Here is a 17,179-nt window from a genome sequence, read left to right as displayed (position 1 = left end):
TTAGATCAATGTGTCTGAATGGTTTTTACTGTCCCTTTAAAGGATACAAGAGTCCTCCTTATATAAAAATCCCCACACACATATATACTACACATACACACTACACATATATACTACACACATACTGCACATATATACTACATACACACTACACATATATACTACACATACACATATATATACTACACATACACACTACACATATATACTACACATACACACATGTATACTACACACACACTACACATATATACTATACATACACACATATATACTACACATACACAAACACACATATATACTACACATAAACTACACATATATACTACACATACAGACACACATACACACTACACATATATACTACACATACACACACACATATAATACACATACACACTACACATATATACTACACATACACACACACATATACTACACATACATATATACTACACATATACAGAGTCCTCCTTATATAAAAATCTACACACATATACTACACATACACATACACACATATATACTACATATACACACTGCACATATATACTACACATACACACACATATATATTACACATACAGGGAGTGCAGAATTATTAGGCAAGTTGTATTTTTGAGGATTAATTTTATTATTGAACAACAACCATGTTCTCAATGAACCCAAAAAACTCATTAATATCAAAGCTGAATAGTTTTGGAAGTAGTTTTTAGTTTGTTTTTAGTTATAGCTATTTTAGGGGGATATCTGTGTGTGCAGGTGACTATTACTGTGCATAATTATTAGGCAACTTAACAAAAAACAAATATACACCCATTTCAATTATTTATTTTTACCAGTGAAACCAATATAACATCTCAACATTCACAAATATACATTTCTGACATTCAAAAACAAAACAAAAACAAATCAGTGACCAATATAGCCACCTTTCTTTGCAAGGACACTCAAAAGCCTGCCATCCATGGATTCTGTCAGTGTTTTGATCTGTTCACCATCAACATTGCGTGCAGCAGCAACCATAGCCTCCCAGACACTGTTCAGAGAGGTTTACTGTTTTCCCTCCTTGTAAATCTCACATTTGATGATGGACCACAGGTTCTCAATGGGGTTCAGATCAGGTGAACAAGGAGGCCATGTCATTAGATTTTCTTCTTTTATACCCTTTCTTGCCAGCCACGCTGTGGAGTACTTGGACGCGTGTGATGGAGCATTGTCCTGCATGAAAATCATGTTTTTCTTGAAGGATGCAGACTTCTTCCTGTACCACTGCTTGAAGAAGGTGTCTTCCAGAAACTGGCAGTAGGACTGGGAGTTGAGCTTGACTCCATCCTCAACCCGAAAAGGCCCCACAAGCTCATCTTTGATGATACCAGCCCAAACCAGTACTCCACCTCCACCTTGCTGGCGTCTGAGTCGGACTGGAGCTCTCTGCCCTTTACCAATCCAGCCACGGGCCCATTCATCTGGCCCATCAAGACTCACTCTCATTTCATCAGTCCATAAAACCTTAGAAAAATCAGTCTTGAGATATTTCTTGGCCCAGTCTTGACGTTTCAGCTTGTGTGTCTTGTTCAGTGGTGGTCGTCTTTCAGCCTTTCTTACCTTGGCCATGTCTCTGAGTATTGCACACCTTGTGCTTTTGGGCACTCCAGTGATGTTGCAGCTCTGAAATATGGCCAAACTGGTGGCAAGTGGCATCTTGGCAGCTGCACGCTTGACTTTTCTCAGTTCATGGGCAGTTATTTTGCGCCTTGGTTTTTCCACACGCTTCTTGCGACCCTGTTGACTATTTTGAATGAAACGCTTGATTGTTCGATGATCACGCTTCAGAAGCTTTGCAATTTTAAGAGTACTGCATCCCTCTGCAAGATATCTCACTATTTTTGACTTTTCTGAGCCTGTCAAGTCCTTCTTTTGACCCATTTTGCCAAAGGAAAGGAAGTTGCCTAATAATTATGCACACCTGATATAGGGTGTTGATGTCATTAGACCACACCCCTTCTCATTACAGAGATGCACATCACCTAATATGCTTAATTGGTAGTAGGCTTTCGAGCCTATACAGCTTGGAGTAAGACAACATGTATAAAGAGGATGATGTGGTCAAAATACTCATTTGCCTAATAATTCTGCACTCCCTGTACACTACACATACACACACACATACACACTACACATACACACACATATATGCTACACATACACACTACACATACACACATATACTAAACATACACATAAATATATACTACACATGTATACTACACATAAACACACACATATATACTACACATACACACACACATATATATATATATACACTACACATACACACTACACATATAAACTACACATACACACTACACATATCAACTACACATATACTACATACACACTACATACACTACACATATACTACACACACTACACATATATACTACACATACACACTACACATATACTACACATACACTGAATAAATACTACACATATACTACACATATACTACACACACACATTACACATATACTACACACACACTGAATAAATACTACACATACACACTGCATATATACTACACACACTACACATAAATACTACACATACTACACATACACACTACACACACTGAATAAAAAATACACACACACACTGAATAAATACTACACATACACTCCACATATACTACACATACACTCTAAACATATATACTACACACACACACACTGAATAAATACTACACATACACACTTCACATACATACTACACATACACACATTTATACTACACATATACAGAGCTATATAAAAATCTACACACACATATATACTACACATACACACATATACTACACATAAACAACTGCACATATATACTACACATACACACTACACATATATACTACACATATATTACACATACACACACACATATATACTACACATATACACTACACATGTATACTATACATACACACTACACATATATTACACATACACACACACATATATACTACACATATACTACACATATACTACACATACACACTACACATGTATACTATACATACACACTACACATATATACTACACCTACACACTACACATATACTACACATACACACTACACACACTGAATAAATACTACACATATACTACACACACACTACACACATACTACACACACACTGAATAAATACTACACATACACACTGCATATATACTACACATACTACACATAAATACTACACATACTACACATATACTACACATACACACTACACACACTGAATAAAAAATACACACACACACTGAATAAATACTACACATACACTCCACATATACTACACATACTCTACACATATATACTACATACACACACACACTGAATAAATACTACACATACACACTTCACATATATACTACACATATACACACACACACACATATATACTACACATATACAAAGTCCTCCTTATATAAAAATCTACACATAAACAACTGCACATATATACTACACATACACACTACACATATATACTACACATATAGTACACATATATACTACACACACACACTGAATAAATACTACACATACACACGTCACATATATACTACACATACACACACATACATATATACTACACATATACAGAGTCCTCCTTATATAAAAATCTACACACACATATATACTACACATACACACATATACTACACATAAACAACTGCACATATATATTACCCATACACACTACACATATATACTACACATATATTACACATACACACACACACATATATACTACACATATACTACACATGTATACTATACATACACACTACACATATATACTACACACTACTCATATATACTACACATATATACTGCACATACACACTACACATATGCTACACATATGCAGTTCACATATATACTACACATACACTACACATACACTACATATATACTACACATACACACTACACATATACTACACTAACACTACATATATACTACACATACACACTGCATATATACTACACATACACTACACATATATACTACACATACACTACATATATATACTACACATACACTACATATATACTACATATATACTACACACACACACACATATACATACACATACACTACACATCGACACATACACACACACATATACTACACATATATACTACACACACACACATATACTACACATACACTACATATATAGCACACATACAACTACACATACAAATATACTACACATACACACACATATACTACACATACAGCTACACATATATACTACACATACAACTACACTTATACGACACATACACACTACACATACACTACACTTATACGACACATACACACTACACATACACTACACACACACATACACTACATATATACTACACATACACACTACACATATATACTAAACATACACACACATACACTACACATATATACTAAACATACACACACATACACTACACATACACACACATACACTACACATATATACTAAACATACACACACATACACTACACATACACACACATACACTACACATATACTACACATTCACCACACACACACTGCACATATACTACATATATACTACACATACACTACACACACACACACACACACATACATACACACTACACATATACTACACATACACACTACACTAACACTACATATATACTACACATACACACTGCATATATACTACACATACATTACACATATACTACACATACACACTACACATACACACTACACATATATACTACACATACACTACATATATACTACACATACACTACATATATACTACATATATACTACACACACACATACATACACATACACTACAAATCGACACATACACACACACACACACATATACTACACATATATACTACACACACACATATACTACACATACACTACATATATAGTACACGTACACACTACACATACAAATATACTACACATACAACTACACATACACACACATATACTACACATACAGCTACACATATATACTACACATATACTACACATACTACACTTATACGACACATACACACTACACATACACTACACACACACATACACTACATATATACTACACATACACACTACACATATATACTACACATACACACACATTCACTACACATATACTTCACATTCACCACACACACACTACACATATACTACATATATACTACACATACACTACACACACACACACATACATACACACTACACATATACTACACATACACTACATAAATATACTACACACACACACACTACATATATACTACACATATACATGCACACACATATACATACACACACACACATACATACACGCTACACATATACATACACACTACACATATACATACACACTACCCATATACTACACATATGCTACACACACACACACACACTACAAATATACTACACATACACTACAAATATACTACACACATACATATATACATAAACACATATATACAGGGAGTGCAGAATTATTAGGCAAGTTGTATATTTGAGGATTAATTTTATTATTGAACAACAACCATGTTCTCAATGAACCCAAAAAACTCATTAATATCAAAGCTGAATATTTTTGGAAGTAGTTTTTAGTTTGTTTTTAGTTTTAGCTATTTTAGGGGATATCTGTGTGTGCAGGTGACTATTACTGTGCATAATTATTAGGCAACTTAACAAAAAACAAATATATGCCCATTTCAATTATTTATTTTTACCAGTGAAACCAATATAACATCTCAACATTCACAAATATACATTTCTGACATTCAAAAACAAAACAAAAACAAATCAGTGACCAATATAGCCACCTTTCTTTGCAAGGACACTCAAAAGCCTGCCATCCATGGATTCTGTCAGTGTTTTGATCTGTTCACCATCAACATTGCGTGCAGCAGCAACCACAGCCTCCCAGACACTGTACAGAGAGGTGTACTGTTTTCCCTCCTTGTAAATCTCACATTTGATGATGGACCACAGGTTCTCAATGGGGTTCAGATCAGGTGAACAAGGAGGCCATGTCATTAGATTTTCTTCTTTTATACCCTTTCTTGCCAGCCACGCTGTGGAGTACTTGGACGCGTGTGATGGAGCATTGTCCTGCATGAAAATCATGTTTTTCTTGAAGGATGCAGACTTCTTACTGTACCACTGCTTGAAGAAGGTGTCTTCCAGAAACTGTCAGTAGGACTGGGAGTTGAGCTTGACTCCATCCTCAACCCGAAACGGCCCCACAAGCTCATCTTTGATGATACCAGCCCAAACCAGTACTCCACCTCCACCTTGCTGGCGTCTGAGTCGGACTGGAGCTCTCTGCCCTTTACCAATCCAGCCACGGGCCCATCCATCTGGCCCATCAAAACTCACTCTCATTTCATCAGTCCATAAAACCTTAGAAAAATCAGTCTTGAGATATTTCTTGGCCCAGTCTTGACGTTTCAGCTTGTGTGTCTTGTTCAGTGGTGGTCGTCTTTCAGCCTTTCTTACCTTGGCCATGTCTCTGAGTATTGCACACCTTGTGCTTTTGGGCACTCCAGTGATGTTGCAGCTCTGAAATATGGCCAAACTGGTGGCAAGTGGCATCTTGGCAGCTGCACGCTTGACTTTTCTCAGTTCATGGGCAGTTATTTTGCGCCTTGGTTTTTCAACACGCTTCTTGCGACCCTGTTGACTATTTTGAATGAAACGCTTGATTTTTCGATGATCACGCTTCAGAAGCTTTGCAATTTTAAGAGTGCTGCATCCCTCTGCAAGATATCTCACTATTTTTGACTTTTCTGAGCCTGTCAAGTCCTTCTTTTGACCCATTTTGCCAAAGGAAAGGAAGTTGCCTAATAATTATGCACACCTAATATAGGGTGTTGATGTCATTAGACCACACCCCTTCTCATTACAGAGATGCACATCACCTAATATGCTTAATTGGTAGTAGGCTTTCGAGCCTATACAGCTTGGAGTAAGACAACATGCATAAAGAGGATGATGTGGTCAAAATACTCATTTGCCTAATAATTCTGCACTCCCTGTACATACACACTACACATATACATACACACACACATACATACACACTATACATATACTCTACACATACACACTAGACATATACATGCACACACTACCCATATACTACACACACTATAAATACACACTACACATATACTATACACACATATACATACACACACTACACATTTACATACACACTACACATATACATACACAGGGCCGCCACTAGGAATTTTGGGGCCCCTGACTTAACCATTGATCAGGCCCCCCCCCCCTTGACATGTGCAATTTTTGACCAAATTACTAAAACGTATATGCACTTTATTCTTAAGTGTCTATTTAAACTTGGAAATGTTGTAAAGGTAGTAACATACAAACACACAGACACACTCATACACTGAAACACACACTCACACTCACACATAAGGATTCACATATAGACACTCTAGTAGACACGCAAAGAAACACACTCAGACACAGACACCCAAACAGACACTCAGCACTTGTAATGAGGTAGACTAAAGTTTTGTAAAAAAAAAAAGGAGATTTAGAAAACAAAATATGGAGTTCTGATTATCTTTTTGTAAAGGAAGATGCCAACTAAATGATGGCAACAGCATGCAGTGGGTGAAAAGAAGGGCCCTGAACTGCCTAAACAATAATTTAAAGGTTAAATGATGGATTGGTGACTTCCAGAAAGGTCTTATTAGTCTCAAAGTCTGTAGAAAGATGTGATTAATCAGTAGTAAGGTCAAAATGTCCTAAAAAGGAGCAGACAATGGACACACACATACACAAACTCAAACTTGCACATACACCCAAGGAAACACCGACAGAGACAGCCTCAGAAAACACACAAAGACACACACACACACACAGAGAAACTCACAGAAAACACACAAAGACATACACACACAGAGAGACAACCATATAAAACACAGAAAGACATACATACACACACCCTCACTGAGACATCCACAGAAAACACACAAAGACATACGCACACCCTCACAGAGACACCCACAGAAAACACACACCCTCACAGAGACATCCACAGAAAACACAGACATACATACATACACACACACACCCTCACAGAGACATCCACAGAAAACACAGACATACACACCCACCCTCACAGAGGCATCCAGAGAAAATACACAAAGACAAACATACACACACCCTCACAGAGACACCCATAGAAAAAGCTCAAAGACATATGCACACACCCTCACAGACATCCAAAGAAAATGCACAAAGACATACACACGCACCCTTACAGAGAGACCCACAGAAAAAAAATACATACACACTCATAGAGACACAAACCAAAGCACAAAGACATAAAGACAGACACCCACAGAAACACTCACAGGAGGAAACATTGATGCACCTTGCATCCCCTAAATCAACGTTGTATGACATGCATGATAAAAAAAAATGCAGAAATTAAAAGATCACTTTTTAAAGAATCATATTTGTAAATGTGCAAACAAAAATAATTCTGTGAATTCAAAATTTTACATTAATGATCTGGGTAGATGGCTAGATGAAGAAAAGTACTTTTAAAAGGTTGACATATGTTTGTTTGTTTTTTCCCCCATTTTCCCCAACCAAAAGCACCACTTCAAATATAGTGTACAAATGTTCCCATCTGTCAGCTGTACTTATGGATTTTGAAAATGCTGTACTCTATATGGTCTTGGTGGAGCCATAAGCTGTGGTACTCATACCATTAGATCTGGTTAATTGCAGGATTTAGGCTTGTTGGTATGTATTTCAAAATTAAGTCAGCTGTAGTGTAAACTGAACAGTTTTAAGTTAACCTGTCTCATTTCAAACACTGAGGAATCTTAGTCTGAGAGTATAACATTTTATGCAGATGTTTAAATCTTAGATAAAATGCCTCCTTGCATCTGGAAAGTCCTTGCATAAAGTGGCAGTAAACTGGAATGTAATATATATATATATATATGTATATATATATATATATATATATATATATATATATATATATATATATATATATATATATATATATATATATATATATATAAATGCATATCTGCCAAAAGGGCACCTACCATTTGTGTATTGAGGAGGAAACATTTCTGCATGGTTTTAAATATAGAATTTCTACAGCATTGTCAAATAATCATAAATACACTGCTGCTAAAAAAAATGTTTTTTATGGACCCCTGGCCCCACCATACAACTACTACCACACTGAAGTTACAATCCGAAATTGCACAAAGAAATAAAAAACATTTGCTAAGTAAGTCCTACCCTCTCTTCAAATGAAAGTGATCTGCTGTCTGACTCAGGCACACACTGTACAAAGTGCCAAGTCTGTCTCACACTGTGCATAGTGGTTTAGTGCACACTCAGAAATCCTCTCAAATGCTAATACTTTACTCCTTGTAATAACATTTCCCATGCTCAAATAGTACTCTGCTGTAGTACCTACTGGTGGCTGCCAAAATGTAAAAAAAAAAAAAAAAAAATATTTTTTTTTTTAGTTCTTGCCTCATGGGGCCCCCCTGGCCCATTGGGCCCCTGACAAGAGTCACCCCTGTCACCCCCTGATGGCGGCCCTGTACATACACACACACTACCCATATAATACACATTACCCATATACTACACACACTACACATACATACATATTACACACACTACACATATATACTACACATACTACATATATACTACACATACACTACACATATATACTACACATACACATATACATACACACTACACATATACACCCTACATACATAAGGATGCAATATTGTAAAGCTCTTCATTATGAGCTCAGCGGTATGGATATAAGGAACGTAAATCTGAACCTTGTTTAAAACGGACCAATGCATTTTTCTTACCCATTACAAGTCTCCTTTTTACTCTCTTGTCCATATCTACAGAAGTTGAGTTGTTCTCAGGTTCATCCTTCTCTACAAACGTAAAACAAAGAAATGAAGAGTCAAGTTTCTTCCAAAGCTGAGAGATGTAGAGAGTCATTTTCATTTTGTTTCACCAAATCTAGCAACTCTATCAGTTAAAATGTTATAACAATAACCGGTTTGTTTTTAGTACATTTTATTAACAATGTCTATTGAATTGCGTTTGCACTATAGTCAAAACGTGACATACCTTGTACGTTTATTGCACTTGCAGATCAGAATCTTATAAGGTGATAACTTGTGTCTGTTTTTAACCTTAAAGGGACATGAAACCCAAAAAATTATTTCATGATTCAGACAGAGCATACAATTTTAAGCAACTTTCCATTTTACTTATAATATTTAATTTGCTTCCTTCTGTTGTTATCCTTTGCTGAAAGGTTTATCTAGGTAAGCTCAGGAGCAGCAAATAACCTAGGTTCTATCGGCTGATTGGTGGCTTCATATACATACCTATTGTCATTGGCTCACCAATGTGTTCAGTTAGAAACCAGTAGCGCATTGCTACTCCTTCAACAAATGATACCAAGAGAATGAAGCAAATTATATATTAGAAGTAAATTAGAAATGTGTTTAAAATTGTATGTTCTACCTAAATCATGAAAGACATGTTTTGGGTTTCATGTCCCTTTAACCATAGAGAAAAAAAAATAGACATGCATTTTAGTATTTGTTCACTAAACGAATGCCGAAAATGTCTGGTCTACAGCATTTAGCTCATTTCAGCACTGGATATATTTGTAAACGTGAGCAGCACACAAATATTTGTGCAAATTCAGATGTGTGTTGCAATTGTTACGAATAAATGTGGCACAATAAAAATTCCCCAGACCAAAGCCATTTTTGTCATTGATCTATTGAACAAATGCGGAAATTCACAAGTCTAGTGTTTAAAGGGACTTTTCTAATTAAAAAAATGACATTGTCTTTTGTCTGCCTGATGATATGGATACTACAAACAACCTCAGAAAGGACACTAAATCATGGAGATTCGTAAATGTTTTTGCCCACCCAGGAAAACAGCTGTAGTCTCCAAGGAAATACAGAGGTGCAGTGAATAGAGGGTACCCTAGCCTAAATCTGATAAAGAAACATATTATTTGTGTGTTTAAACATCGTAACTGCATATGTGACCCTTAACACCTTTACAATAGTAATCTGCTGCCCCCTGTGTTAAACAGTTGGCCATAACTGAGTTAAAGGGGCAATGTACTGCAGGTAATCAGTAGAATATCTTGCTAGAAAATCTGTTTATTTGCTGTAATGTTAGGAAGAGAGAATCCTGCTCAATATATAACTGATGCATTCAGCACAGCAACATTTATTTCATAAAAATCTTAAATAAACTATATTTATGTTAGATGCAATAACAAAAAATAAACATGATGTACAATTGATTGTATCTATGGCCTAACCCTAATAATATCATGTTAATAAACTATAACAAATATGGCAAATCCATTAAAGGGCCGGTATACTCAAAATTAAACTTTCATGACTCAGATAGAAGTAAATTGGAAAGTTGTTTAAAATTGCATGCTCTATTATCAAATTTGCTTCTTTGTTCTTTTGGTATCGTTTGTTGATGGAGTAGCAATGCACAACTGGGATTAAGCTGAACACATTGGTTGAGACAACGACAAGAGGCACATATGTTGAACCACCAATCACAGCTCCTGAGCCTAACTAAGTAGTCTCCTCAATAGGGATGGGCAAATATGGGTAAATCGAAATTCAAATGGTAGAATGAATATTCCTTTGGATATTTGTTTTACACAATGAAATATCGATAAGAACGAAAATTCTTTAAAATTTGAAAATCGAATGTTATTTTTGATTTTTGAATATCGCTTTCAATTTTGAATGTTGCTTTCTAATTCAAGTGTTGCTTTCGAATTTCGAATGTTCATTATAGTTCAAATATACACATTCGAATTTGTGTATTTTCCATTTATTATGAACATTCAAAATTGAAATAGATTTGCATTATTTTGATCTAGCTTTTTAAAATTCGATTTTATATTAGAAAATAAACATAAAATTTGAAATATTAAAACCAAAATTACCGAATGTTAATTAACATTTGAATACCAATATTCAAAATAAGAATGTTAGAATGTTTGATAAAAATTCTAAATTCGACTTGAATGGTCAAATGCATAAACATTTGCTTTAAATTTCGAATGTTGTGAAATATTCTCCCATCCCTACTCCTCTGCAAAGGATACCAAGAAAACAAAGCAAATTTGATAATATAAGCAAATTGGGCGAACCATTTTTAAAATTGCATGTTTTCTCTGAATCCTGACAGTTTAATTTTGACGTTACAGTTCCTTTAATGTGCTAAACATTAGCAGACACAAACAGTACATTAGGGTTTCTGTAAAGCAAATACTGATGAGATTGCACAAACATGGACTGACCATCACAGGTTTTGCCATTGCTGTTCAGCATATACTTTAGATGACATCCACAAACAGGCCCGTTGTCAGTGTCATTGCATATATGCTGGCAGGCTCCGTTCCCATGGTTACACGTCACTGTAAACAAGACACCTAGCAGGTGAGTATTTATTGCGCTTACTCGTTAAATATTTCAGGTGAAGGTAAAGATCGTAAACATTGTTTAAAGAGTTGTTTTTGCATTAATCTCCTCCTACACACATGTAAAATACTTTATTTGTGCTAATTACTTAAATAACATAAGTATTACAGATTGGCACAGGATTATGTACATTTAAAACTAAACAAACTCACCAGACTTTTTGTTTACCGCAGATTACACTTCAGCTTCTCAGAGTTACATTACAGGCAAAATAAATAAAACAACTAAATTATAGTTTTTTTACATAGAATTAAACATTTTATAGAGCATTGGATTTTGAGTTTAAAATCCCATTCAATTGATATGAGAGTCAAAATTAAAGATGACTCACATAGAACTAATTTACTTCTGCACTAAGTTAATTTGAAAGAAGTAAATTGAAAAATCTCTCAAAGTGCCATGAAAGTATAATGTATGTTCCTATAAACAGCAAAAAAAGATTTTTATCTCTGTTCACTTAGACAAAGAACATGAATGTGGCTATGACGTTAGTACCAGCCTCACAATACATTACTAAATGTTATTTCCTAGCTATAGATATAGACTGCTACAGCATCTTAATCCATATGACATTAGAAACTTTCTATATAAAAGGGACATTTTGAACTTATTAAATGTGGTACTTAAAGGGACACAGAAAGCATTTTTTTTCTTTTGTGATTCAGATAGAACAGTGATTTGCAACTTTTTTTTTGCTGTGGCACACTTTTTTACATTAAAAAATCCTGTGGCACACCACCATCCCAAAATTTTACAAAATCACACATTGTAGCCTAATACAGGATATATATATATATATATATATATATATATATATATATATATATATATATATATATATATATATATATATACATATACACACACACTGTACTGTGCTGTCATGCCATGCCTCCTACAAACTAAACATGACATATTGACATTCATTCACAAACAATCATAATGATAGTCTGTGAATGAATGTCAATGTCATGGTTGTAAACGATGCCTGATGAGCCTGTCACATACCTCCCAATATTTCAAAATTTGAAAGAGGGACACCCCCGCACTGTTGTCAGTCTGCCGTGGCACACCTGAGGATCTCTCATGGCACACTAGTGTGCCACGGCACACTGGTTGAAAAACACTGAGATAGAACATGCAATTTTAAGCAACTTTCTAATTTACTCCTTTTATCAATTTTTCTTCGCTCTCTTGCTTTATTTGAAAAAGAAGGCATCTAAGCTTTTTTTGGTTCAGTACTCTGGACAGCACTTTTTTTATTGGTGGATGAATTTATCCACCAATCAGCAAGAACAATCCAGGTTGTTCACCAAAAATGGACCGGCATCTAAACTTACATTCTTGCAATTCAAATAAAGATACCAAGAGAATGAAGCAAATTTGATAATAGGAGTAAATTAGAAAGTTGCTTAAAATTTCATGCTCTATCTGAATCACGAAAGAAAAAATGTGGGTTCAGTGTCCCTTTAACCTTACAACTATGATTGTTTTTGTGGGTCTTTAATTGTTTTTATTTATTTATTACATTAGTGAATAAAATAATATGGGGGATATTTATCAAAGCCTCAATTTTGTTGCATTCGCCGGCACCAATACGCTCGCCTAACATTGCGGCCGTGTATCTCAATACGCTCTCCATATTTATAAAAAAAGCAGGCAAAAAGACAAGCACCAAGTACGGGCGATGATCTGACTGTTCATATATTGCCCTGAAAAGGCAATGGGATTTTAGCAGCTCTAATCCTATTGGCTGATTGAAATCTTTCAGCCAATAGGAATGCAAGGGACGCCATCTTGAATGACGTCACTTGCATTGAAGTTCCAGTTTACGGCGGAGACTGTATTGAAGAGGATGCTCCGCGCCGGATGTCTTCAGGATGGACCCGCTTCTATGAAGATAGAAGATGCCATCTGGATGAAGACTTTTTCTTCTGGATGAAGATGGAAGAGGCCGCCCAGATGAAGACTTCTTGCCGCCTAAATGAAGATCGAAGAGGCCGCCAGGATGAAGACTTCTTGCCGGCTGGATGGATCCTTCAAGCGGGACTTCAATAACTGTAAGTGGATCATCGGGGGTTAGTGTTAGGTTTATTTAAGGTTTTTTTGGGTGGATTTTATTTTTAGATTAGGGTCTAGGCAGGTAAAAGAGCTAAATGCCCTTTTAGGGCAATGCCCATACAAATGCCCTTTTCAGGGCAATGGGGAGCTTAGGTTTTTTAGATAGGGTTTTTATTTGGGGGGGGGTTGGTTGGTTGGATGGTGGGTTTTACTGTTGGGGGTGTTTGTATTTTTTTACAGTTAAAAGAGCTGATTTCTTTGGGGCAATGCCCCACAAAAGGCCCTTTTAAGGGCCATTGGTAGTTTATTGTAGGCTAGGGTTTTTTTATATTGGGGGGGCTCTTTTAGGTGTAATTCTTTTTTATTTTTGATAATGTGGATGTTTTTTTTTCGTAATTAAGTGATTTTTATTTTTTGTAACAGTGTTTATTTTTTTGGTAATTTAGTCATTTGTAATAAGGTTTAATAGTATATTTAAATAATTTTAGTAGGGTTAGGTTTTTTTAATATGTCATTTAGTTTATTTAATTGCTAGTTTAATTTAATTGTAGTATAATAGTTAGGGTAGGTTAATTAATAATTTAAAATTAGTTTATTTTAATTCTACAGGCAAGTTTAAATTTATTTTAAGATAGGGATGTTGTAATTTTATTTAAAGTTAGCGGGTTGTTAGGTTTAGGGGTTAATAGCTTAATTTAGTTTATGGCGATGTGGGGGACTGATGGTTTAGGGGTTAATAGGGTTTAGTTAGTGGTAGTGATGTGGAAGGCAAGGGGTTTAGGGGTTAATACGTTTGATTAGTGGCGGCGGGGTCCGGGAGCAGCGGGATAGGGGTTAATAACTTAATTTAGGTTGTGGCGATGTCGGGGAGCGGCGGAATAAGGGTTAATAACATTATGTAGGTGGTGATTTCAGGCGGCAGATTAGGGGTGTTTAGACTCGGGGCTTATGTTAGGGTGTTAGGTGTAAAAGTAACTTGTTTTCAACCATATAAATCAATGGGATATCTGGCAGCATCGAACATAAGCTTTTCCACTTTCAGACTCCCATTGATTTCTATGGCATCCGCGGCCTCCAGGGTGGCGGATTGAAAACCAGGTACGCTGGGCCGGAATAGCCGCGAGCGTACCTGTTAGAAATTTGATAAATGGGAAAAAGTGTCAGATAGAGCCGAATATGTATTCGGAACATCTGTAATGACGTAAGCATCGATCTGCGTCGGATTGAGCCCGGCGGATCGTATGTTACGTCACAAATTTCCACATTTGCTGGTCTGTAGACTTTGATAACTAGGTCGGATCAAGCTTGCAACAATTACGCTGCGGAATTCGGGTGTATTTGCGGTTGAGGCTTTGATAAATATCCCCCTATAAGAATATGTCAGAGCAGACTCACTCGTATCCTTGTTTTTTGTGCAGCATTTTTTTTTTTTAATTGGACATGAGAGTTTAACTGCATATTATTATTATTATTTTTTCTGTGTTTAGTACTGCTTTATTAAGAAATATGCAGCTTTATAATGCATGTCAAACAATTAAACTTTGATAACAATAATGACATGGAGTAGAAAACAACATTTAGGATAACGCGCCCCGTATCTCTGAGGTATCGTCCAAGGAATCCTTACAGGTGTATGGAGCCGAGCAAGATCCCTGGAAAAAAAAGATATAGTTCTCCCCATGTTGAAATTTTATTATTATTTAATAAAGATAACTTTGTCAAGTAAAATTCTTGGTTCCTCCTCTTGCTCTATGGGAGTGCATATGTAACTAACTATTGAGTCCAGTTGCGCATGAGAAATTGTTCATTGCTGTTTGTGTAATATCAATCACTTACAGGTTAAGAGATTAAGAAACAACTTACAATGATGTCACTGTATCCCAGTGGATCTGAGGACAGTGAAGAAAAAAAAAGATAAAATGTGTATTGTTGGAGTTTAAAGTAAAGTGAGTATGTGGTCATACTTAGTCTTTTAGCGTCTATTGTTCCATAAATGCGTCATAAGTTCATATATTTCTATTTTGTCTATCTTGTAGTAATCAAGTCATTCCAGTTGTAGGGTTATGGTGACTGCCTTCCCATTCAGTCTTAGTGGGAGGTGTGACTGTCTTTAGTGATTTGGCTTTTAGCACAAGTCAGCACCAGTACCATCAGTGGAGCCTTGGTCCCGTGTTTGATGTAAGGGAGATTGTGTAGTAGAAGAATAAGTGGATTGTTTGGCATGATAGTTTCTAGTATACTGTTCATTGTCCATAGGACTTCCATCCAGTATTTCTCAATTGCAGCACATTACCACCAGATATATACAGGTGTGCCCTCATATCCGCATCCCCGCCAACATGTGTTATTCGATTGAGGATATATATGTTTAAGGCGGGGGGGAGTTAGTATCTACATATTATTTATATAATTTTGCAAAATTTTGAAATGTGTTTAAAATAAATGG

At 35.8% G+C, this 17,179-nt stretch overlaps 1 protein-coding gene across 1 annotated transcript in view; it reads right to left on the bottom strand.

Annotated features, from left to right (window-relative positions):
• The window catches only part of SCUBE2 (signal peptide, CUB domain and EGF like domain containing 2), a 246,157-nt gene that overhangs the window by 132,811 nt on the left and 96,167 nt on the right, over positions 1-17,179 (bottom strand). Inside the window, exons 6-7 of the mRNA XM_053720602.1 lie at positions 12,492-12,608; positions 9,988-10,059 (exon numbers count right to left, since the gene is read on the bottom strand). Coding sequence (XP_053576577.1) covers positions 9,988-10,059; positions 12,492-12,608 — 189 coding nt within the window. The remainder of the gene's footprint in view (positions 1-9,987; positions 10,060-12,491; positions 12,609-17,179) is intronic.

This window comes from Bombina bombina, chromosome 7 (genome assembly GCF_027579735.1).
Source record: "Bombina bombina isolate aBomBom1 chromosome 7, aBomBom1.pri, whole genome shotgun sequence".
NCBI classification, from domain to species: domain Eukaryota; kingdom Metazoa; phylum Chordata; class Amphibia; order Anura; family Bombinatoridae; genus Bombina; species Bombina bombina.
Note: the sequence above shows the minus strand (reverse complement) of the source record. Positions and strands in the feature narration are given on the sequence as shown.